At 42.6% G+C, this 24,849-nt stretch overlaps 2 protein-coding genes across 3 annotated transcripts in view; one reads left to right on the top strand and one right to left on the bottom strand.

Annotated features, from left to right (window-relative positions):
* grid2ip (Grid2 interacting protein) overlaps positions 1 to 10,874 on the bottom strand; it is a 75,535-nt gene extending 64,661 nt beyond the window's left edge. Inside the window, exon 1 of the mRNA XM_062964698.1 lies at positions 10,136 to 10,874. Within this exon, the coding sequence (XP_062820768.1) occupies positions 10,136 to 10,723 (588 nt within the window). The 5' untranslated portion in view covers positions 10,724 to 10,874. The remainder of the gene's footprint in view (positions 1 to 10,135) is intronic.
* Positions 1 to 24,849, top strand: part of zdhhc4 (zinc finger DHHC-type palmitoyltransferase 4) — a 61,356-nt gene that overhangs the window by 31,829 nt on the left and 4,678 nt on the right. Inside the window, exons 1-4 of one of the 2 annotated variants that reach the window (XM_008123118.3) lie at positions 19,093 to 19,210; positions 22,965 to 23,088; positions 24,166 to 24,239; positions 24,576 to 24,748. In XM_008123118.3, the coding sequence (XP_008121325.1) occupies positions 22,966 to 23,088; positions 24,166 to 24,239; positions 24,576 to 24,748 (370 nt within the window). In that variant the 5' untranslated portion in view covers positions 19,093 to 19,210; position 22,965. Of the gene's footprint in view, positions 1 to 19,092; positions 19,211 to 22,964; positions 23,089 to 24,165; positions 24,240 to 24,575; positions 24,749 to 24,849 lie in introns of those variants that run through there. The other variant, XM_062964686.1, reaches the window with a different exon arrangement.

Genomic DNA, 24,849 nt, shown 5'->3' with positions numbered 1-24,849 from the left:
TTCTTAACCAGAAGGATCCTCTGTTGGCCACCTTGAATAGCACTGAACAGCCTTGCAGCTTCAAAGCCTGGCTGCTTCCTAACCACAGGGCTCCTCGGTTGGCCAGCTTGAATAGCACTGAACAGCCTTGCAGCTTCAAAGCCAGGCTGCTTCCTAACCAGAGGGATCCTCCGTTGGCCACCTTGAATAGCACTGAACAGCCTTGCAGCTTCAAAGCCAGGCTGCTTCCTAACCAGAGAGATCCTCCGTTGGCCACCTTGAATAGCACTGAACAGCCTTGCAGCTTCAAAGCCAGGCTGCTTTCTAACCAGAGGGATCCTCCGTTGGCCACCTTGAATAGCACTGAACAGCCTTGCAGCTTCAAAGCCAGGCTGCTTCCTAACCAGAGGGATCCTCCGTTGACCACCTTGAATAGCACTGAACAGCCTTGCAGCTTCAAAGCCAGGCTGTTTCCTAACCAGAGGGATCCCCCATTGGCCACCTTGAATAGCACTGAACAGCCTTGCAGCTTCAAAGCCAGGCTGCTTCCTAACCAGAGGGATCCTCCGTTGGCCACCTTGAATAGCACTGAACAGCCTTGCAGCTTCAAAGCCAGGCTGCTTCCTAACCAGAGAGATCCTCCGTTGGCCACCTTGAATAGCACTGAACAGCCTTGCAGCTTCAAAGCCAGGCTGCTTTCTAACCAGAGGGATCCTCCGTTGGCCACCTTGAATAGCACTGAACAGCCTTGCAGCTTCAAAGCCAGGCTGCTTCCTAACCAGAGAGATCCTCCGTTGGCCACCTTGAATAGCACTGAACAGCCTTGCAGCTTCAAAGCCAGGCTGCTTCCTAACCAGAGGGATCCTCCGTTGACCACCTTGAATAGCACTGAACAGCCTTGCAGCTTCAAAGCCAGGCTGTTTCCTAACCAGAGAGATCCTCCGTTGGCCACCTTGAATAGCACTGAACAGCCTTGCAGCTTCAAAGCCAGGCTGCTTCCTAACCAGAGAGATCCTCCGTTGGCCACCTTGAATAGCACTGAACAGCCTTGCAGCTTCAAAGCCAGGCTGCTTTCTAACCAGAGGGATCCTCCGTTGGCCACCTTGAATAGCACTGAACAGCCTTGCAGCTTCAAAGCCAGGCTGCTTCCTAACCAGAGAGATCCTCCGTTGACCACCTTGAATAGCACTGAACAGCCTTGCAGCTTCAAAGCCAGGCTGTTTCCTAACCAGAGGGATCCCCCATTGGCCACCTTGAATAGCACTGAACAGCCTTGCAGCTTCAAAGCCAGGCTGCTTCCTAACCAGAGGGATCCTCCGTTGGCCACCTTGAATAGCACTGAACAGCCTTGCAGCTTCAAAGCCAGGCTGCTTCCTAACCAGAGAGATCCTCCGTTGGCCACCTTGAATAGCACTGAACAGCCTTGCAGCTTCAAAGCCAGGCTGCTTTCTAACCAGAGGGATCCTCCGTTGGCCACCTTGAATAGCACTGAACAGCTTTGCAGCTTCAAAGCCAGGCTGCTTCCTAACCAGAGAGATCCTCCGTTGGCCACCTTGAATAGCACTGAACAGCCTTGCAGCTTCAAAGCCAGGCTGCTTCCTAACCAGAGGGATCCTCCGTTGACCACCTTGAATAGCACTGAACAGCCTTGCAGCTTCAAAGCCAGGCTGTTTCCTAACCAGAGGGATCCCCCATTGGCCACCTTGAATAGCACTGAACAGCCTTGCAGCTTCAAAGCCAGGCTGCTTCCTAACCAGAAGGATCCCCCATTGGCCACCTTGAATAGCACTGAACAGCCTTGCAGCTTCAAAGCCAGGCTGCTTCCTAACCAGAGGGATCCCCCATTGGCCACCTTGAATAGCACTGAACAGCCTTGCAGCTTCAAAGCCAGGCTGCTTCCTAACCAGAAGGATCCTCAGTTGGCCACCTTGAATAGCACTGAACAGCCTTGCAGCTTCAAAGCCAGGCTGCTTCCTAACCAGAGGGATCCCCATTAGCCACCTTGAATAGCACTGAACAGCTTTGCAGCTTCAAAGCCAGGCTGCTTCCTAACCACCAACTAAGCCACAGCAACACGTGGCCGGACACAGCTAGTAATAATAATAAGGATGCTGTGGTCCTCCAATGCAACTCTATAGTATGATTTGTTTGCAGTAGGGTTTGCTATTTGTGCAACCATGCAAAGTCCTAGAATATATCCACCAAAAATATGGGGATCATACTCGAGTCAAGCCCAGTTTTGGCAACATATTTTTAAAAGAACGAGGAATGGGCTTCTTTCTGGTTGCACCTATCTTGGGGTTCGTTGTGGGTTTTAGGGATTGGAAACCATCATGATGCTCCTGTTCCATTATGGAGCACAATCTCTGCTGTTCCCAATGGTCTGCTTTCTATTTCAGGCAAAGCGGCCTTGAAAGAAAGGTGCCCGACTTTGGAAAGGGCGCCTTTCAAGGCATCGCTTTGGAGGGGATATTTTCGTCTCAAAGGTACCGATCCTCAGGGAGGAATTTCAAAAGCAAAGGTGAAACTCTAGATCCAGATGTTCGGCTGCATTCGCGGAGGAGGAAAAGGAGGCTTTCCCCGTCTTCTGAAAGCTAGTAATTTGCTCCAAAATTTACAGTCCCCGGGCTCATTTCACGGGCGTTGTAAGCCCTTATTATATTGTCGCATTGTGCATTGCAGTTGTCACCCACCCACGCTTCCAACAACACCAAGGAAAACAAAGACATCTACAACCATAATACGTTAATAATAATAATGATGATGATAATAATAATAATAATAATAATAATAATAATAATAATAATAACTAATCCCCCCCGCAGGTGCCACCTTGACGTGGTGGGGGGGCTTAGCTGCTCCAATGATGACTGAGGGCTGTGCTGGCGGTAGTGTAACTACCGGCAGGTCCAACCAAGCCAGAGAGGCCTCAGCTGAGGAGCACAACCAAGAGCACGTAACCCATTAGCATTATGGAGAATCAAACCCAAACGAAGTCTATACTGGCTCGGTCGTCGCCCAGGATAAAAAGGACCGCGGTGGATGCTGCTGATTCTGGACATCCATCGACAAGTGGGCTACGGAATCATCAAAACCCAAATGGACAGTCACAGAAGCGGCAAAAATATACAATGCCAGAAAACCGCACAATTATGAAATGCTACTACAAATCTGAACCTCAAAGGCGTGGCTACCAAAAAAGGATGCATCAGCTATGGAAACAAGAGTACCCTGACTCACAGATAACAGAACCCCGACTGGCTGACCAACGAAGATTCATAATCAGAAACAAAGTGTTCAGTGAAGTTGAACTCGAAGAAATCCAGAAAATTTGCAAAGTAGATTACCATCAGACCACAGCACAGACAGCAGCAGAGACTCCAGCAACACTTGGAATGGTGGAACAGATTGAACCAGAAGAAAGTGTGGAGTTTTTGCAAGAATTTGAGGAACCAGCACTTGAAACATCTGTTGAACCACCAGGAACCTTGACAGCAAGACAACAAGAGCTCAAGGATAAGATCATGGCTCATGCTGCAGCAAATGCAATAAGACAGCGGCTCCCAACTCTAAAAACAGTGCCCAAGAGACACCTGGCGCCTCTCATGAAAGATGTGAATGCAGCACTCTCCACTGTCCAAATAACATCAATTGAACAAACCAACCAGTATGCCTACAGTGCAGCAGTGATAGTAACAGAAGAGCTTGGGCTCCTACAACCAAGGCAGCCCCAAAGAAAATCGACTGGAAAACCAAAGTGGAAGGTCAGGCTAGAGTTGAAAATCAAGAAACTTAGATCAGATGCAAGTAACCTGAAAAATATGAAAGAGAGGAAACTGAAGAATGACAAAATCAAGCAATACCTGATCCGAAAGTACTGGCTGAACACCAGAAAAATTGAAGAAGCTTTGGAAATCGTGAAAGAACAAATTACAGCAACAGCCAGAAAAATTGAAAGGTATGAAGCCAGAATCATCCAGTACAGACAAAATCAACTGTTTCAATCAGACCAAAGACGGTTCTACCAGAGTCTGAACCAAACAACAGACACAGTAACCATAAAGCCAGAGAAAACTGCAACAACAAAGTTCTGGAAAGAACTTTGGGAAAATAATAAAAACTACAACAAAAACGCTGGGTGGATAAAGGAGTTTGAAGGAAAATTCTCACAGAACAAAATGGAACTGATGGAAATAACAACTGAAATGATCAGCAAACGAGTGCAAAAAGTCAAGAACTGGACATCGCCTGGTAGTGATCAACTTCATGGATTTTGGCTCAAACATCTGATTAGTTTACATGGAAAAATGGCCCAACAATTCAATGAGATGCTGCAGAAAGGAAGTATCCGTGAATGGCTAACAACTGGAAGAACATACCTGATACAAAAGGATCCAGCAAAAGGAGCAGCACCAGGAAACTATAGGCCAATAACGTGTCTGCCCACTATGTTTAAACTACTGACTGGCATCATAGCTGACAGAATTCAAGACTATCTTGAAGAAAAAAACATCTTGCCAGATGAACAGAAAGGCAACAAACGGAAAAGCAGGGGCACAAAAGACCAGTTATTGATTGACAAAATGATTCTGGAGAACTGTAAGAGCCGAAAAGCTAATCTTCACATGACGTGGATTGACTACAAAAAGGCCTTTGACTCACTCCCACACAGCTGGATCATCAAGTGCCTGGACGCCATCGGGATTAGTAAAAACGTTGGCACCTTCATTGAAAACATGATGGAGCACTGGAAAACTGAACTGTTTGTTGGAAATGAAAGTTATGGACTTGTCAACATCAGGAGAGGAATTTTCCAGGGAGATTCATTGTCCCCTCTGCTTTTCATTATTGCCATGATCCCTCTGTCAACAATCTTACAAAAAACAAATCTCGGCTATCAAATATCTAAGAATTCTCACAAAATTTCACATTTGATGTACATGGATGACCTGAAGCTATATGGGAAAACGGAAACTGAAATCCAGTCTCTGACCAACACTGTCCGAATTTTTAGCACTGATATCAACATGGAGTTTGGTTTGGACAAATGTTCGACAGTGGCATTGAAGAAGGGAAAAATCATTGAAAGTGAGGGCATAAATATGCCCAATGGCCAAACAATAAAGTGTCACCAGCCAGAGGCCTATAAATATCTGGGCATACTACAGCTGGACAACATCAAGCATGAACATGTGAAAACTGTGGTCAGCAAAGAATACACACAAAGGGTCAGAAAAATTCTCAAAAGCAAGCTCAATGGAGGCAACACCATCAAGGCCATAAACACCTGGGCCATACCTGTCATAAGATATACTGCTGGCATTATAAATTGGACACAGGTGGAACTGGACAATTTGGACAGAAAAACAAGAAAACTCATGACCATTCATCATTCACTGCACCCTCGCAGTGATGTTGACCGGCTATATCTGCCTAGAAGATCAGGGGGCAGAGGACTCTTACAAGTAAAGCAAGCAGTCAAAGAAGAAGAACATGCCCTGGCAGAATATGTCAAGCAAAGTGAAGAACCTGCTTTGATTGAAGTCAAAAATCAGAAACTCCTCAAAACACAGCAGACAAAAAACCAGTACAAGAAAACCGAACTACAAACTAGAGCTGACAGCTGGCACAACAAAACACTGCATGGAAAGTTCCTTGACAAAATTGAAGGAAAAGCTGATAAGGAGAAGACCTGGCTCTGGCTCACGAATGGGACCCTGAAGAAGGAGACAGAAGGCCTGATCCTTGCAGCCCAGGAGCAAGCCATCAGAACAAATGCAATTAAGGCCAAGATTGAAAAATCAGCTGATGACCCAAAATGCAGACTGTGCAAGGAAACCGACGAAACCATTGATCATATCCTCAGCTGCTGTAAGAAAATCGCACAGACAGACTACAAACAGAGGCACAACTATGTGGCCCAAATGATTCATTGGAACTTATGCCTCAAGTACCACCTCCCAGCAGCAAAGAACTGGTGGGATCACAAACCTGCAAAAGTATTGGAAAATGAGCACGCAAAGATACTGTGGGACTTCCGAATCCAGACTGACAAAGTTCTGGAACACAACACACCGGACATCACAGTTGTGGAAAAGAAAAAGGTTTGGATCATTGATGTTGCCATCCCAGGTGACAGTCGCATAGATGAAAAACAACAGGAAAAACTCAGCCGCTCTCAGGACCTCAAGATTGAACTTCAAAGACTCTGGCAGAAACCAGTACAGGTGGTCCCGGTGGTGATGGGCACACTGGGTGCTGTGCCAAAAGATCTCAGCCGGCATTTGGAAACAATAGACATTGACAAAATCACCATCTGCCAACTGCAAAAGGCCACCCTACTGGGATCTGCACACATCATCAGAAAATACATCACACAGTCCTAGACACTTGGGAAGTGTTCGACTTGTGGTTTTGCGAAACGAAATCCAGCATATCTATCTTGTTTGCTGTGCCATACAACGTCGTTGTGTTGATAATAATAACTAAAATACATCACACAGTCCTGGACACTTGGGAAGTGTTCGACTTGTGATTTTGTGATATGAAATCCAGCATATCTATCTTGTTTGCTGTGTCATCCTATGTCATTGTGTCAATAATAATAATAATAATTTTTAGGACTGTGTGGCGCATCATCATAATACACTATTATAATTGTATTTATATTACTAATAATACTACAATATACTGTTATAGTACAATATCTATATATATAAAAGAGTGATGGAATCCTGGCGACCGCCAAAACAACAAAACTAAACACCCCACAACCTCGAAAATTGACAACACAACCCATCATCCACGCCTCTAGGTTGATACAACAAAAAGAAAAGAAAAATAAAGTCCTAATTAGAGGGAGAGGAATAATTATTTTTATCCAATTGCTGCCAGTTAGAAGGCTAAGCACTGCTACTTGGTCTCCTAGCAACCCACTCAGCCCAGGGGACAGGCAGAGTTAGGCCTCCCTTAGGCCTCTTCCACACTGCCTATAAAATACAAATTATCAGATTTTAACTGGATTAGATGGCAGTGTAGACTCAAGGGCCTTCCACACAGCTATATAACCCATATAATCTTATATTATCTGCTTTAACTGGATTATCTGGACTCCACACCTTTACCCTTTACCTTAACAACCACCAGTTCCTCAATACTTTATTTATAGTAATATATAATACTTACCTTTACCTAATACTTATATTTTGCTATGTTAATGTTGCTAATAATAATAATAATAATAATAATAATAATAATAATAATAATAATAATAACCATAGATTTAATGGTACAGTAGAATCTCACTTATCCAAGCTTCTGGATTATCCAAGCCATTTTTGTAGTCAATGTTTTTAATATATAGTGATATTTTGGTGCTAAATTCGTAAATACAGTAATTACAACATAACATTACTGAGTATTGAACTACTTTTTCTGTCAAATTCGTTGTGCAACATGATGTTTTGGTGCTTAATTTGTAAAATCATAACCTAATTTGATGTTTAATAGGCTTTTCCCTAATCCCTCCTTATTATCCAAGATATTCGCTTATCCAAGCTTCTGCCGGCCTGTTTAGCTTGGATAAGTAAGAATCTACTGTACCAGTTTAACTGCCTTGGCAATTCTGGGAGTTGTAGTTTTGCAAGGGTGATTCAGTGCAACCACATGTATGTATATATGTATGTATATGTGCATGTGTATGTGCATGTGTGTGTATATACCGTATATACTCCAGTATAAGCCATGTTTTTCAGCCCTTTTTTAGGGTCCTGGTCGGCTTATATTTGGGTCAACTTATACTCGAGTATATAGGTAAGCAAGGTTGGACAGTCTTATCTTATTAAAGGTAAAATTAGATGTCTCGGATTGTATTTGGGCCAGCTTATACCTGAGTATAAGCCCCTGGTGGTGCAATGGGTTAAACCCTTGTGCTGGCAGAACTGCTGACCGACAGGTTGGGGGTTCAAATCCAGAAAGAGTGGGTGAGCTCCCTCTATCAGCTCCCACAAGGATGGTAAAAAATCAAATATCCAGGCATCCTCTGGGCAACGTCCTTGCAGATGGCCAATTCTCTAACACCAGAAGCGACTTGTATGATTGATATCCTAGAGTTGGGAGGGACCACAAGCCATCCAGTCCAACTACAGTAGAGTCTCACTTATCCAACATAAACGGGCCGGCAGCATGTTGGATAAGTGAATATGTTGGATAATAAGGAGGCATTAAGGAAAAGCCTATTAAACATCAAATTATGTTATGATTTTACAAATGAAGCACCAAAACATCATGTTATACAACAAATTTGGCAGAAAAGGTAATTCAATACGCAGTAATGCAATACTTTATTTCCCATACTACCATACTTCGCCACAGCAACGTGTGGCCGGGCACAGCTAGTCTATATATATAAAAGAGTGATGGAATCCCGGCGACCAACAAAACAACAAAACTAAACACCCCACAACCTAGAAAATTGACAGCACAACCCCTCATCCACGCCTCTAGGTTGATACAGCAAAAAGAAAAGAAAAATAAAGTCCTAATTAGAGAGCGAGGAATAATTGTTTTTATCCAATTGCTGCCAGTTAGAAGGCTAAGCTCCTCCCACTTGGTCTCCTAGCAACCCAATCAGCCCAATCAGGCAAAGTTAGGTCTCACTTAGGCCTCTTCCACACTGCCTATAAAATACAGATTATCAGATTTCAACTGGATTATATGGCAGTGTAGACTCAAGGCCCTTCCACATAGCTATATAACCCATTTATAATCTCATATTATCTGCTTTGAACTGCATTATCTTGACTCCACACTGCCATAGAATCCACTTCAGGTGTGCATTTTATCCAGCTGTGTACAAGGGGTCTCATATAATCCAGTTCTAAGCACATAAGATTTTAAATATACAGTAGAGTCTCAATTATCCAACATAAACAGGCCGGCAGAACGTCAAAAATATGCACATGAGAGTAGATGAATAGGTACTGCTCCAGCGGGAAGGTAACGGCGCTCCATGCAGTCATCCCACATGACCTTGGAGGAGTCTATGGACAACGCCGGTTCTTCGGCTTAGAAATGGAGATGAGCACCAACCCCCAGAGTCGGTCACGACTGGACTTAATGTCAGGGGAAACCTTTACCTTATCATATACATACTTATTTACATACATACAGGTACAGTAGAGTCTCACTTATCCAACACTCGCTTATCCAACGTTCTGGATTATCCAACACATTTTTGTAGTCAATGTTTTCAATATATCATGATATTTTGGTGCTAAATTCGTAAATACAGTAATTACACCATAACATTACTGCATATTGAACTACCTTTTCTATCCAATTTGTTGTATAACAGGATGTTTTGGTGCTTAATTTGTAAAATCATAACCTAATTTGATGTTTAACAGGCTTTTCCTTAATCCCTCCTTATTATCCAAGTTATTCGCTTATCCAAGCTTCTGCCGGCCCGTTTAGCTTGGATAAGTGAGACTCTACTGTATATAGATATACATACATATCATCAGAGCCGTCCCTAGGCAATTTTTAGGGGTAGGCAGAGAATTTTTGTGCCCCCCCCCGCAATTTTTTGCGCCCCCCTTCCCAAACCACGGCGCGTGGCTCCGCCCACCACGCCACACAACGTGGTGGGCGGAGCCGCGCAGAGTGGTGGGCAGGGCCAAGCCGTGCAGGCCGGATGGAGGCCGTGGCAAGGCCAGTTCGCAGCGAGAAGGGCCAGGCCGGGGCGGGAAGGGCCAGGCCGGGGCGGGTTGTCCTACCCACCGTGGTCATTCCCACTGCGGCCGGGAAGGACCAGGCCGCAACGGGAATGACCGGCGCCAAGCCGAAGGAGGCGGGGGGTGGCGCCATCATCCCGGGGGGGCTTGAGAGCGCCCCCGGGACGATGGCGCCACAGGCAAATGCCTCCCTCGCCTGTCGGGTGGACCGCCTCTGCATATCATAGAATCCTAGCTGGAAGAGACCCCAAAGGCAATCCCATCCAACCCCCTTCTGTCATGTAGGAAGGCTCCATCCAAGCCCTCCCAACAGATAGCCATACCCAGCCTCTGAATCATAGCACCCTAGAGTTGGGAGAGAGCCCAGGGGCTCACCATCGAAACCCTCCCGAGAGATGGCCATCCAGATTTTCCATCAGTACCTTCTTGCTGAACTCCCGGGCCTTCTGCCTCCGCTCCTGGTGGATGGCGTCCGCACTCTGGACAAAGGCCCGGATGTCGCTGCTGGCCCTCCGCGTTTGGGTCCGCCCGAGGCGGAGGACCCCCAACTGGAGACCCCGGTCTTGGCTATTGTGGATCATGGCCTCCACCTCTTTGTAAACCTTCACCGGGACCCCATTGACCTCCAGGACGTAGTCTCCGGCTTTGAGTCCAGAGTCAGAGGCCGGGGAGCCTGGGACTACGTTTTCTACTTGCAGAGGCGGCCCTATATCGGGGGCCAAAGTGAAGCCGAAGTAGCCCTCTTGACCCGGCCGGAGGTCCACTTGCTGGACGCGGGAGACCACCCCGATGCTGGGGGGCACGTTCTGGCACCGCCGGGCCAAGGCCACCAAGGCCTCGCAGGACAAGGCAGAGACCGGCTGGCCTTCCACCTCCAGGACCTGGTCCCCGGGGCGCAGGCCGGCCATCTGGGCGCTGCTCCCATCGTCCACGGCCAGGATGAAGCAGGGCCCGTGGCCGCCGAGCCGGAAGCCGAATTCCTCAGGCCAGCCTTGGTTGGTGGTGCCCATGGTGGCACCTGGAGAGAGAAGCCCCTGAGAAACAAGAAAGACCCATGGCCTCCAAAACCCAATGCTAGACTCAACCCACTGAACCCACTTTTATAGAATCGTAATTGTAGAATTAATTGGAAGGGACCCTCCAGTCCAATCAGAGCCTTCCCGACAGATGTCCCTCCAGCCTCTGCACAAATCCGAGGCAGTTCACCAAACATCTCTTATCGTCAGGAAATCGTTGACTTCCCACATTCCCATTCCTGGGCTCCCCTTTCACAGAGATTTCCAAATATTTCCCTGCCCTTCTCTATTTCTTTCTATCCTTCATTTCTTCTGTTCTTTCTTGTTTGTGTGTCTTTCTGCTTTCCCGCTCACCTCCCTCCCTGTTCGCTTGTATTTCTTCTCTTCTATCTTCCCTTCCTTCTCTTCCTCTCTGTTTGCTTGCCTTCTTCCTTCCTTTTCTTCCCTCCTCTCTCTTGTTTTCCTTCCTTCTATCTTTCCTTCCTTCTCTTCCTCCCTTTGCTTGCTGTCTTCCTTCCTTCCTTTCCTTCTCTTCTTTCTTTCCTTGTCTTCCTTCTCTTTCCTTCTTTCTCTTGCTCCTTTTGCTTCCTGTCTTTCTTTCCTTCTTTTCTTCCCTCCCTTGTCTTCCTTCTTTCTATCTTTCCTTTCTTCTCTTCCTCCCTGTTTGGTTTCCTTCCTTCTCTTCCTCCCTCCCTTCCTTTGCCTTCCTTCTTCCTATCTTTCCTTCCTTCCTTTTATCTTTCCCTCCTTCTCTTCCTCCCTGTTTACTTGTCTGCCTTCCTTGCTTCTCTTCTTCCCTTCCCTTCCTTCCCTCCCTTCCTTCTCTCTTTCCTTCCTTTTATCTCTCCTTTCTTCTATCTTTCCTTCCTACTCTTCCTCCCTGTTTGCTCTTTCCCTCCCTCCCTCGTCTTCCTTCTTTCTCTTTCCTTCCTCCCTTCCCTTCCCTGCTTCCCTTCCTTCTCTTCCTCCCTCCCTTACCTTGTCTTCCTTCTTTCTATCTTTCCTTCTCTTCCCTCCCTATTTACTTGCCTGCCTTCCTTTCTTCTTTTCTACTCTTCCCTTGTCTTCCTTCCTTTTATCTTTCCTTCCTTTGCTTCCTCCCTGTTTGCTTTCCTTCCTTCCTTCCTTCCTTCCCTCCCTCCCCGTCTTTTCTTTCTTTCTTTCTTTCTTTCTTTCTTTCTTTCTTTCTTTCTTTCTTCCCTTCTTTGCCTTCCTCCGCCTGCTTTCCTCCCTTCCCTCTCTTCCTCCCTCCCTTCCCTTATCTTCCTTCTTTCTATATTTCCTTCCTTCTTTCTATCTTTCCTTCTCTTCCTATTTACTTGCCCGCCTTCCTTTCTTCTTTTCCTCCCTTCCCTTGTCTTCCTTCCTTCTGTCTTTCCTTCCTTCTATCTTTCCTTCCTTCTATCTTTCCTTCCTTATCTTCATCCCTGTTTGCTTTCTTTCCTTCCCTCCCTTTTCTTTCTTTCTGTCTTTCCTTCCTTCTCTTCCTCTGTGTGCTTTCCTTCTTTCCTATCTTCCTTCCTTCCTTCTCTTCCTCCCTCCCTTGTCTTCTTTCTTTCTATTTTTCCTTGTCTTCCTATTTACTTGACCGCCTTCCTTTCTTCTTTTCCTCCCCTTGTCTTCCTTCTTTCTATCCTTCCTTACTTCCTTCTATCTTTCCTTCCTTCTCTTTCTCCCTGTTTGCTTTCCTTCCTTCCCTCCTTCGTCTTCTTTCTATCTTTCCTTCCTTCTCTTCTTCTGTCTGCTTGCCTTCCTTCCTTCTTTCTTTCCTTCCTTCCTTCTTTCCTTCCTTCCTTCTCTTCTTCCCTCCTCTCCCTTGTCTTTTTTCTATCTTTCCTTCCCTTTTCCCTCCTTTGCTTGCCTTCCTGCCTGCCTGTCTTCCTTCCTTCCTTCTCTTCCTCCGTTTGCTTTCCTTCCCTCCTTCCCTCCCTTGTCTTCTTTCTTTCTATCTTTCCTTCCTTCTCTTCCTCTGTCTGCTTGCCTTCCTTCCTTCTCTTCTTCCCTCCTCTGCCTTGTCTTTTTTCTATCTTTCCTTCCTTTTCCCCTCCTTTGCTTTCCTTCCTTCCTTCCTTCCTTCCTTCCTTCCTTCCTTCCTTCCTTCCTTCCTTCCTTCTCTTCCTGTTTGCTTTCCTTCCTTCCCTCCCTTGTCTTCTTTATTTCTATCTTTCCTTCCTTCTCTTCCTCTGTCTGCTTGCCTTCCTTCCTTCTCTTCTTTCCTCCTCTGCCTTGTCTTTTTTCTATCTTTCCTTCCTTTTCCCCTCCTTTTTCTTGCCTTCCTTCCTTCCTTCTCTTCCTCCCTGTTTGCTTTCCTTCCCTCCCTTGTCTGCTTTCTTTCTATCTTTCCTTCCTTCTCTTTCTCTGTCTGCTTTCCTTCCTTTCTTCTCTTCTGCCCTCCTCTCTCTTGTCTTCTATCTTTCCTTCCTTTTTTCCTTCTTTGCTTGCCTTCCTGCCTGCCTGTCTTCCTTCTTTCCTTCCTTCCTTCCTTCTCTTCCTCCCTCCCTCCCCTTGTCTTCCTTCTTTCTATCTTTCCTTCTCTTCCTATTTACTTGACCACCTTCCTTTCTTCTTTTCCTCCCCTTGTCTTCCTTCCTTCTATCTTTCCTTCCTCCCTTCCTCCCTTCCTTCTATCTTTCCTTCCTCCTCTTCCTCCCTGTTTGCTTTCCTTCCCTCCTTCCCTCCCTTGTCTTCTTTCTTTCTATCTTTCCTTCCTTCTCGTCCTCTGTCTACTTGCCTTCCTTCCTTCCTTCCTTCCTTCCTTCCTGCCTTCCTTCCTTCCTTCCTTCTCTTCCTCTCTGTTTGCTTTCTTTCCTTCCCTCACTTGTATTCTTTCTTTCTATCTTTCCTTCCTTCTCGTCCTCTGTCTACTTGCCTGCCTGCCTGCCTGCCTGCCTGCCTGCCTGCCTTCCTTCCTTCCTTCCTTCCTTCCTTCCTTCCTTCCTTCCTTCCTTCCTTCCTTCCTTCCTTCCTTCCTTCCTTCCTTCCTTCTCTTCCTCTCTGTTTGCTTTCTTTCCTTCCCTCCCTTGTATTCTTTCTTTTTATCTTTCCTTCCTTCTCTTCCTGTCTGCTTGCCTTCCTTCCTTCTCTTCTTCCCTCCTCTCCCTTGTCTTCTTTCTATCTTTCCTTCCTTCTCTTCCTCTCCCCCCTTCCCTTTCTTCCTTGGCTTGTTTAGTAGAGAGATCTCCAAAGGGAGAGCATCTCCTCCACTAAGCACCAGCCATGCCTGCTGCAACCTCCCTGGGATCTGAGGCTGTCAAAGGGCTCAATGGGATTAGAGGCAGGGGCTGAGCAAGCAGAGAAAGGCGCTTATGCCACAGCCTTGGGGTCAGAGAGTGGCCTGAGACCCCCCAGGGGGGCTTCAGAAAGGGACAGTGAAGGCCCACCATCGTCCCTAGCCATCAAGCATAAAGGAAAATATAGCATCCAGGTTCAGAGAAGTCATAAAGATATTGCAAAGCTCAACTGTGTCCCGAGAAGGGCCACCAAAGCCTGGAAACCAAGCCTTGTTAAGGAACAACCTGAATATGAGTCCACAGTGTGGTGCAGCGGCTAAAAAGGCCAATGCGAGCCTAAGCTGCATCAATAAAAAAGTATTGCACCTTGATGGATGGAAGTCATAGACTCACTCACTTGAGTTTTGGTCACTTGGAATAAACCTGTGTGTGCAATTCTGGGCAAAGCGATTTGCTTTGCTTTACATTGATCACAGTGTGTGACAGGATATAAAGTTGGGATATAAAGAAAGATAGTAATAGTAATAATAATAATAATAATAATAACAATAATAATAATTGGTGGTGATGGGCACACTGGGTGCCGTGCCAAAAGATCTCAGCCGGCATTTGGAAACAATAGACATTGACAAAATCACGATCTGCCAACTGCAAAAGGCCACCCGACTGGGATCTGCACGCATCATCCGAAAATACATCACACAGTCCTAGACACTTGAGAAGTGTTTGACTTGTGCTTTTGTGATATGAAATCCAGCATATCTATCTTGTTTGCTGTGTCATAATAATATAATAATAATATGTTGCTGTGAGTTTTTCGGGCTGTATTGGCCATGTTCTAGCATGCAGCAGTAACCCAGTGATTCCGGCCATGAAAGACTTTGACAACATCATAATAATAATAATAATAATAATAATAATAATAATAATAATAATAATACAGTCCTAAACGCTTGGGAAGTGTTCAACTTGTGATTTTGTGATACGAAATCCAGCATATCTATCTTGTTTGCTGTGTCATCCTATGTCATTGTGTCAATAATAATAATAATAATTTTTAGGACTGTGTGGCGCATCATCTGAAAATACATCACACAGTCCTAAACACTTAGAAAGTGTTCAACTTGTGATTTTGTAATACAAAATCTAGCATATAGATCTCGTTTGTTGTGTCAATAATGATAATCCTATATTATCTGATTTGCCGTCGATCCACTCCTTAGGACTTCATGTAAACCTACCATTTGCAAAAATATAATATCCTGTGCTTTTCAATTTCTGGCCAAATAGCTTGGTTCATCCCATCAAATACAAAGTCTGCCCAAGAGAAATAATATATGGAGAATTATTATTATTATTATTATTATTATTATTCAAGAAGGAGATGGACAAGATGGAAAGCGAAGGCTTATGCATATAGTCTAAGGGTCCATGTGGACAATTATTATTATTATTATTATTATTATTATTATTATTATTATTATTCAAGAAGGAGATGGACAAGATGGAAAGCGAAGGCTTATGCATATAGTCTAAGAATCCATATGGACAATTATTATTATTATTATTATTATTAGTATTATTATTATTCAAGGAGGAGATGGACAAGATGGAAAGGGAAGGCTTATGCATATAGTCTAAGGGTCCAAATGGACAATTATTATTATTATTATTATTATTATTATTATTCAAGAAGGAGATGGACAAGATGGAAAGCGAAGGCTTATGCATATAGTCTAAGAATCCATATGGACAATTATTATTATTATTATTATTATTATTATTATTATTATTATTATTATTATTATTCAAGGAGGAGATGGACAAGATGGAAAGGGAAGGCTTATGCATATAGTCTAAGGGTCCATATAGACAATTATTATTATTATTATTATTATTATTATTATTCAAGAAGGAGATGGACAAGATGGAAAGGGAAGGCTTATGCATATAGTCTAAGGGTCCATATGGACAATTATTATTATTATTATTATTATTCAAGAGGGAGATGGACAAGATGGAAAGCAAAGGCTTATGCGTATAGTCTAAGGGCCCATCTCCCCTGCAGAATCAATACACTTTAGCTGTTTTAGCTGTTCAATGCTATGGAACAGGCATCCTCAGTCTCTAGCCCTCCAGCTGTTTAGGCCTCCAACTCCCAGAATTCCTGACCATTGAACAAGCTGGCTAGGGCTTCTGGGAGTTGGAGGCCCAAACAGCTGGAGGGCTGGAGTTTTAGGATGCTTGCTACGGAATCTGAGAGTTTAACAAAGTCTTTCGCCTTCCCTGCCAGAGAGCATGGATACCATGCCATGCTGCAACTCCCAGGGCTCCCTAGCATTGAGCCATAATAAAAGTGGCACAAAACCACATTCATCCTACAGTGTAGATACATCTGTGTGTCTGTTCACACTCGGATGCACACAGTTCTGGGAATGAAGTTGAATCAGCCTTACCTGACTTACTGTGTGCAGGGTCCGCCGCCCAACGAAAGCGCCACAGCCGCCTCTTTGGCACAACGGGATCGGTTACGGGTTGGGTTTCTATGGCAAACTCTATCCTGGGATGGTAACCTAATAGGGCAGTCATGTGCAGGGCAGCCTTGGCCGGGAGAGGAGCTCACAGCACATGGCACAAGCACAGAAAACAGTCCGCATTGCCAAACGGATGCAGTTTAGCACCTTTCGGACTGCCATGGTGCCATGCATGGGGTCCCGGGACTTGTAGTTTTGCAAGGTCTTCAGCCTTTGCAGTCCAAGTGTGCACCTTAAAATAAGAAAGGTCTTAAAGAGAGAGCTGGAAAGGATGGCTCTTGTAGGCTATTTAGATTATTCTTTATTGCAATTTAAGTGATTTTGATTCATGTGTGCTTTCTGGTTTAAGATTTTAAAATCCATTGTTTTTTAATGTTATAATTTGCATTATAACAATAAATAGTAATAAACTTTATTTTTATATCCCGCCCCATCTCCCCGAAGGGACTTGGGGCGGCTCACAACAGGGACAAGCCCGAAACAACATATTTGACAAAAACTTAAAACATTCCAACGATACACAAAATAAAATAATGGACAATACGTTAAAATCCAAGCAGATACATTCAGAGTAATTAAAAGCAAACCAGCGGGGACAGGTTTCATAAAGTGCTGTATCATGGAAATGAGTAACAGTGATAAAGTGCCATACGCTTTTAAAACAGAAAGAAGTATTCTAATGACAGCTCTTTTGGGCCTATTCATTCAAACGTGCTCTGAAACAACCATGTTTTCAATTCCCGACAGAAAATGGGCAGGGAAGGAGCTAACCTGATCTCCTTAGGGAGAGCTTATATCTTGGACAAGAGATAAAAGTATGATACTAAATCATCATCATCATCACCTTTATCTGGAAATGTTCTATAAAAATAGTAATGCAGTTATCCTAATCTGGATGTGCTCAATAATAATAATAATAATATCTTATCTGGAAATGGTCTGTCATCATCATCATCCTTATCTGGAAATGTTCAATAATAATAATAATAATAATAATAATAATAATAATACAGTAGAGTCTCGCTTATCCAACGTAAACGGGCTGGCAGAATGTTGGATAAGCGAATATGTTGGATAATAAGGAGATTAAGGAAAAGCCTATTAAACATCAAATTAGGTTATAATTTTACAAATTAAGCACCAAAACATCATGTTATACAACAAATTTGAGAGAAAAATTAGTTCAATACACAGTAATGCTATGTAGTAATTACTGTATTTACGAATTTAGCACCAAAATATCACGGTATATTGAAAACATTAACTACAAAAATGTGTTGGATAATCCAGAACGCTGGATAAGCAAGTGTTGGATAAGTGAGACTCTACTGTAATAATAATGGGTTGCTGTGAGTTTTCCGGACTGAATGGCCATGTTCCAGAAGCATTATCTCCTAACATTTCATAATTATGATGATGATGATGATGATGATCCTTATCTGGAAATGCTCAATAATAATAACTATAACAGTAACAATATCCTTATCTGGAATTACTTCATCATCATCATCATCCTTACCTGGAAACGCTCCATAACGATGATGATGATGATAATGATGATGACAATCCTTATCTGGAAATGCTTAATAATAATAATAATAATATCCTTATCTGGAAATATTTAATCATCATCATCCTTATCTGGAAACGCTCCATAAGGAGGATGATGATGATGATGATGATAATAATAATAATAATCCTTATCTGGAAATGCTCAATAATAATAATAACAATAACAATATCCTTATCTGGAATTACTTCATCATCATTATCACCATCATCTTTATCTGGAAACGCTTCATAAGGATGATGATGATAATAATAATAATAATAATTCTTATCTGGAAATGCTCAATAATAATAATAATAATAATAATAATAATAATAATAATCCTTATCTGGAAATGCTCAATAATAATAATAACAATAACAATATCCTTATCTGGAATTACTTCATCATCATCATCATCACCATCATCCTTATCTGGAAACGCTCCATAAGGATGATGATGATAATAATAATAATAATTATTATTATTATTATTATTAACTGGAAATGCTCAATAATAATAATGATAATAATAATCCTTATCTGGAAATGCCCGTCCTCCTCCTTCTCCTCCTTATCTGGAAATAAATAATAACAACAACAACAACAACAACAACAACAACAATAATCCTTATCTGGAAATGCCCATCATCATATTATCTTCCTTATCTGGAACTGTGCATAATAATATTAATGATAATGATAATCCTTATCTGCAAATGCACCTCCTCCATCACCATCATCATCCTTATTTGGAAATGTTCCATAACAACAATAACAACAACAACAACAACAAGGGATTCTCAAACTGTATTACCTAAAAGCTCTCTCTGATAGAAATGAGAGCTTGGGAAAGTTACTTTTTTTTTTAGCATAACTCCTAAAATCCCTTAAACAGCATAGCCAGTGTCCATTGAAGTAAAGAACATGCAACTTGGTGGATAATGGGAGCTGCAGTTCTCCCCCAGTGTCCTCAGATGACTCCTGGTCCCAGTGCGCATGCGCCGGGTTGATTATCTCCCCTCCGGCGTCGCTGCAGGAGCGTTCGCGTCGCCACGGCAACCAATTTAAGCCAGGACACTCTAGGAGAGACCTCTATGTCACTTCCGCTGCCAAGATGGCGGCGCTCAAGAAGAAGTTGAGAGCTGCGCTCCTGCTTCGTTGCTAGGTAACCCCAATAGCCCCTCATGTACCCCATTTTTACTGACCGAATAATAATAATAATAATAATAATAATAATAATAATAATAATAATAATAATAATAATAATAAATATTATTATTATTATAAATTAATAATAATTTATTTAATTAATAAATAAACTGACCGAACTGAGCTTTTTTATCTCTTCACATTCCATTCTGCTATTTTATTCATTGTTTTGATATCATAATATGTATAATATTTACTTTTTTAAGTCTTGAACGGGATTCCTTTCCAAGTGTGGAGGAAAAGCGAGACGTAAATAACAATAACAGCAACTCCTATTACTGCTACTTTGGGTCACCCCAATAAATGAATGTAGTAACAGCAATAATGTAATACAATATTATACAGTAGAGTCTCACTTATCCAACTCTCGCTTATCCAACATTCTGGATTATCCAATGCATTTTTGTAATCAATGTTTTCAATACATTGTGATATTTTGGTGCTAAATTCGTAAATACAGTAATTACTACATAGCATTACTGCATATTGAACTACTTTTTCTGTCAAATTTGTTGTATAACGTGATGTTTTGGTGCTTAATTTGTAAAATCATAACCTAATTTGATGTATAATAGGCTTTTCCTTAATCCCTCCTTATTATCCAACATATTCGCTTATCCAACGTTCTGCCGGCCCGTTTATGTTGGCTAAGTGAGACTCTGCTGTACTAATAATAATATAATAATATAAAATATATATTACAGTAGAGTCTCACTTATCCAACACTCGCTTATCCAACGTTCTGGATTATCCAACGCATTTTTGTAGTCAATGCTTTCAATACATCATGATATTTTGGTGCTAAATTTGTAAATACAGTAATTACTACATGGCATTACTGTGTATTGAACTACTTTTTCTGTCAAATTTGTTGTATAACATGATGTTCTGGTGCTTAATTTGTAAAATCATAACCTAATTTAATGTTTAATAGGCTTTTCCTTAATCTCTCCTTATTATCCAACATATTCGCTTATCCAACATTCTGCCGGCCTGTTTACGTTGGATAGGTGAGACTCTACTGTATCTATATATATAAAAGGGTTATGAAATTTCGGCCTAGGACAAACAACAAAACTACACATCCCAGAAACACTAAACTTGGCAGCACAACCCCTCATCCATGCCTCTACGTTCATACAACAAAAAGGAAAGAAAAATAAAGTCCTAATTAGAGGGAGAGGAATAATTGTTTTTATCCAATTGCTGCCAGTTAGAAGGCTAAGCTCTGCCCACTTGGTCTCCTAGCAATCCACTCAGCACAGGGGACAGGCAGAGTTAGGCCTCACTTATGCCTCTTCCCCATTGCCTATAAAATACAGATTATTTATTTATTTACAGCATTAAATACAAAGACAAACAAACATAGGCTCCGAGCGGGCCTTGAACTCATGACCTCCTGGTCAGAGTGATTCATTGCAATTAACTGCAGCTGGTTTGCTCTCCTGCCTGCACCACAGCCCGGACCTTATTTGATTTTAACTCAGATTATCAGATTATCTGATTTTAACTGGATTATATGGCAGTGTAGACTCAAGGCCCTTCCACACAGCTATATAACCCATTTATAATGGACTTAATGTCAGGGGAAAACCTTTACCCTTTACCTTAACTACCACCAATTCCTCAATACTTTATTTCCCATACCACCATACTTCACCACAGCAACGTGTGGCCGGACACAGCTAGTTACTAATAATATTACCATATAATGATATAGTACAATATATTAATTTCATTAAATTACTATGCTTATATTGTGCTATGCTAATAATATATTGTATGTACATTTGATTTGTAAGCCACTCTGAGTCCCCTTCGGGGTGAGAAGAGCGGGACATAAATGTAGTAAGTAAATAAATAAATAACTATTCTCTTCCTCCTGTCGTGATTGACCCCAAATAACAACAACAACAACAATTGGAATCGAATTCTGCCAGTTTTGTAAGCCGCCCTGAGTCCCTTCGGGTGAGAAGGATGGGATAGAAATGATGGAAATAAATAAATAAACAACATCAACAACAACAACATTGATGACTCCAAACAATAATAACTACAGTATGTGTTGTTCAAGGCTTTCATGGCTGGAATCACTGGGTTGCTGTGAATCTTTCGGGCTGAGTGGCCATGTTCCTGCAGCATTCTCTCCTGACATTTCACCCACATCTATTGCAGGCATCCTCAGACGTTATGAGGTGTTGAAAGCTTCATGGCCATACAGCCCGAAAGACTCACAGCAATCCAATAATAACTATAACTCTTACCTTGGTTGGCCCCAAGGTAGGAGTTATAGTTATCGCTTGGTTGGTGAGAAGGGTGGGGTATAAATATGGTAAATAAATTCTGTGCGGAAAAGCACTATCAAAGCACCCCCGACTTATGGCCATCCAGCCTCTGCTTAAAAGCCTCCTTGTGGCAGCCACAAAAAGGAAGTTTCTAGAGCAGAACAACTACATTCAAAATAAGGACCGCATAGTTAAATAGGAAATATCACTTTCAAACCAGGAATAGAAAAAATTTCAAATTTTGTTACATAGTATAATAGAGTTTGGGTTCTTTTGGTTCCATTCTTCCACATTCACAGGGGCCCTAAACTAAGGCCCGAGAGCCGGATGCGGCCCATCGAAGCCATTTATCTGGCCCCCATGGCACAAGGGCAGAAGGGGGTTGGGCTAAATGACCCAAGGGGTCTCTTCTTCTCTTACAACAATTATTATTATTATTATTATTATTATTATTATTATTATTATTATTATTATTATTGTTTGAAACACAACAAGATGAGTCCACAGCAGACACTCTGCTGGCTGTTGTACTGGATCATATTCCGAACACTTCCCAAGTGTCTAGGACTGTGTGATGTATCGGCGAATAATACGTGCAGGTCCCAGTAAGGTGGCCTTCTACAGCTGGCAGATGGTAACTTTGTCAGCGCCGATTGTGTTTAAGTGCAGGCCAAGGTCTTGAGGCACTGCACCCAGTGTGCCGATCACCACTGGGACCACCTTGACTGGCTTGTGCCAGAGTCTTTATAATTCGATCTTTAAATCCTCATATCGTGTCAGCTTTTCCAGTTGTTTCTCCTCAATCTTGCTGTCACCTGGTATTGCAACATCAGTAATCCATACTTTGTTTTTTAACACGATTGTGAGGTCAGGAGTATTGTGTTCCAAAACCCTGTATTATTATTATTATTATTATTATTATTATTATTATTATTATTATTATTATTATTACCAACATTGAGGCTGGGTGGCCATCTGTCAGGGATGCTTTGCTTGTGCTTTTGGTGCACAGAGGCAGAAGGGGGTTGGACTAAATGGCCCAAGGGGTCTCTTCCAACCCTCTTTATTATTATTATTATTATTATTATTATTATTATTATTATTGAGTCTGGGTGGCCATCTGTCAGGGGTGCTTTGCTTGTGCTTTCGGTGCACAAAGGCAGAAGGGCATTGGACTCAATGGCCCAAAGGGTCTCTTCCAACCCTCTTTTTTATTATTATTGTTGTTGTTGTTGTTAATTATTATTATTGCTTGGTGGCCAACTATAGTCCGGTCCTCCAACGGTCCAAAGGATCATGAACTGGGCCCCTGTTTAAAAAGTTTGGGGACCCTTGCCCTTAACCCTAGCAGATGTGGAAGGCAGACTCCAAAGGCATAGGGGAAGGCTGGCTTCTTACTGACCAACCCTTGTCCATTTTTTCCAGGATGGATTTCCTGGTCCTCTTCCTGCTTTACCTGGCCTTGGTCCTACTGTGCCTCGTCCTGCTCTGCCTCTATTCTACAAGTAATCAAAGCTTCCACTCAAGGTATTTCACGGGAATCACACAGGTAAGAAAGGCTTCAGGGTCTCTTTTACGTGTAACTTCTCTTCGCCAAGGATCTTCTAAACTTGTAACTCCAATGTATAACTCTTTGTACAATTTTCTGACTGCCTTCATCTTTTCCAAACATCATAGACTTTCCCAATTGATCCCACTGTTTAAAGAGATGTTCAAAATACAGCATTCTTCATTCAGTCATTTTGGCTTTAAATGCAGGCTTCTCTACACTAGAAGGGAGGAAATACCCTGATCCAGAAGAAGGATTCTGAACTAACATTATTATTATTATTATTATTATTATTATTATTATTATTATTATTATTTTATTATGACACAGCAAACAAGATAGATATGCTGGATTTCATATCACAAAATCACAAGTCGAACACTTCCCAAGTGTCTAGGACTGTGTGATGTATTTTCGGATGATGCGTGCAGATCCCAGCAGGGTGGCCTTTTGCAGTTGGCAGATCGTAATTTTGTCAATTGTCTATTGTTTCCAAATGCCAGCTGAGATCTTTTGGCACGGCACCCAATGTGCCCATCACCACCGGGACCACCTGGACTGGTTTCTGCCAGAGTCTTTGAAGTTCAATCTTGAGGTCCTGATAGCGGCTGAGTTTTTCCTGTTGTTTTTCGTCAATGCGACTGTCACCTGGGATGGCGACATCAATGATCCAAACCTTTTTCTTTTCCACAACTGTGATGTCTGGTGTGTTGTGTTCCAGAACTTTGTCAGTCTGGATTCGGAAGTCCCACAGTATCTTTGCGTGCTCATTTTCCAATACTTTTGCAGGTTTGTGATCCCACCAGTTCTTTGCTGCTGGGAGGTGGTACTTGAGGCATAAGTTCCAATGAATCATTTGGGCCACATAGTTGTGCCTCTGTTTGTAGTCTGTCTGTGCAATTTTCTTACAACAGCTGAGGAGATGATCAATGGTTTCGTCGGTTTCCTTGCACAGTCTGCATTTTGGGTCATTAGCTGATTTTTTGATCTTGGCTATTATTATTATTATTATTATTATTAGTATTATTATTATTTTCAACATCATCATCATCACTATCATCATCTTTTTTAATGCAGGCCATTTCACATATAATCCCAGTCCAGGTTCAAGGAGCTGTTCAGAGGGTATTTAATGGACTCTTCCATTCCAGGTATGTTCTGCTCGTTCTGCTCCTCCATTTGCTCCTGCCTTCCATCCTTCCTTCCTTCTTTCCTCCCTTTGGCTGGTTGTTGGCCCTCATGGGCTCTTGAATAGCCACCACTTTGCAAAATGGGTTTAAAGCAGTTAAACCAGTTGAACCACAGGTTGAGAACCACTGGTTTGAAGCAATTAGCCTTAGGATTTCCCTACTCAAAAATGTTAAATTGGGCTATTGTTGCTCCTTCTCAAGGATAGTTTATCCTTGAAAAGAGTGTAGCATTTCCATCTGAAAACATCACCGACCTCTTTTTTTTGCTGTGTGTCCTTTTTCTTCTTCCAAAAACAGGCTATTTATGGCCCTGCACCTGGTCCTGGAGGCTTTGGTGTTTGCCGAATTCACCTGGGAAGTCTTCGGCTATTGCAAGAAACTGGAGTTTGGCACTCCTTCCCTCCTCCTGCCTTACCTTTTGCTGATCGTGAACATGGTCTTCTTCATCCTCTGCTCCAGAAGTGACCCAGGTAAGGGCTCTTTGGCCTGAGGCTGATAGTGCCAGGTAAATCCTCTGCACACAAAAGGTGTGGTAATAATAAATCTGTGTCTGAATGGTTCCATATCGCAC

This window comes from Anolis carolinensis, unplaced genomic scaffold (genome assembly GCF_035594765.1).
Source record: "Anolis carolinensis isolate JA03-04 unplaced genomic scaffold, rAnoCar3.1.pri scaffold_13, whole genome shotgun sequence".
Lineage (NCBI taxonomy): Eukaryota > Metazoa > Chordata > Lepidosauria > Squamata > Dactyloidae > Anolis > Anolis carolinensis.
Note: the sequence above shows the minus strand (reverse complement) of the source record. Positions and strands in the feature narration are given on the sequence as shown.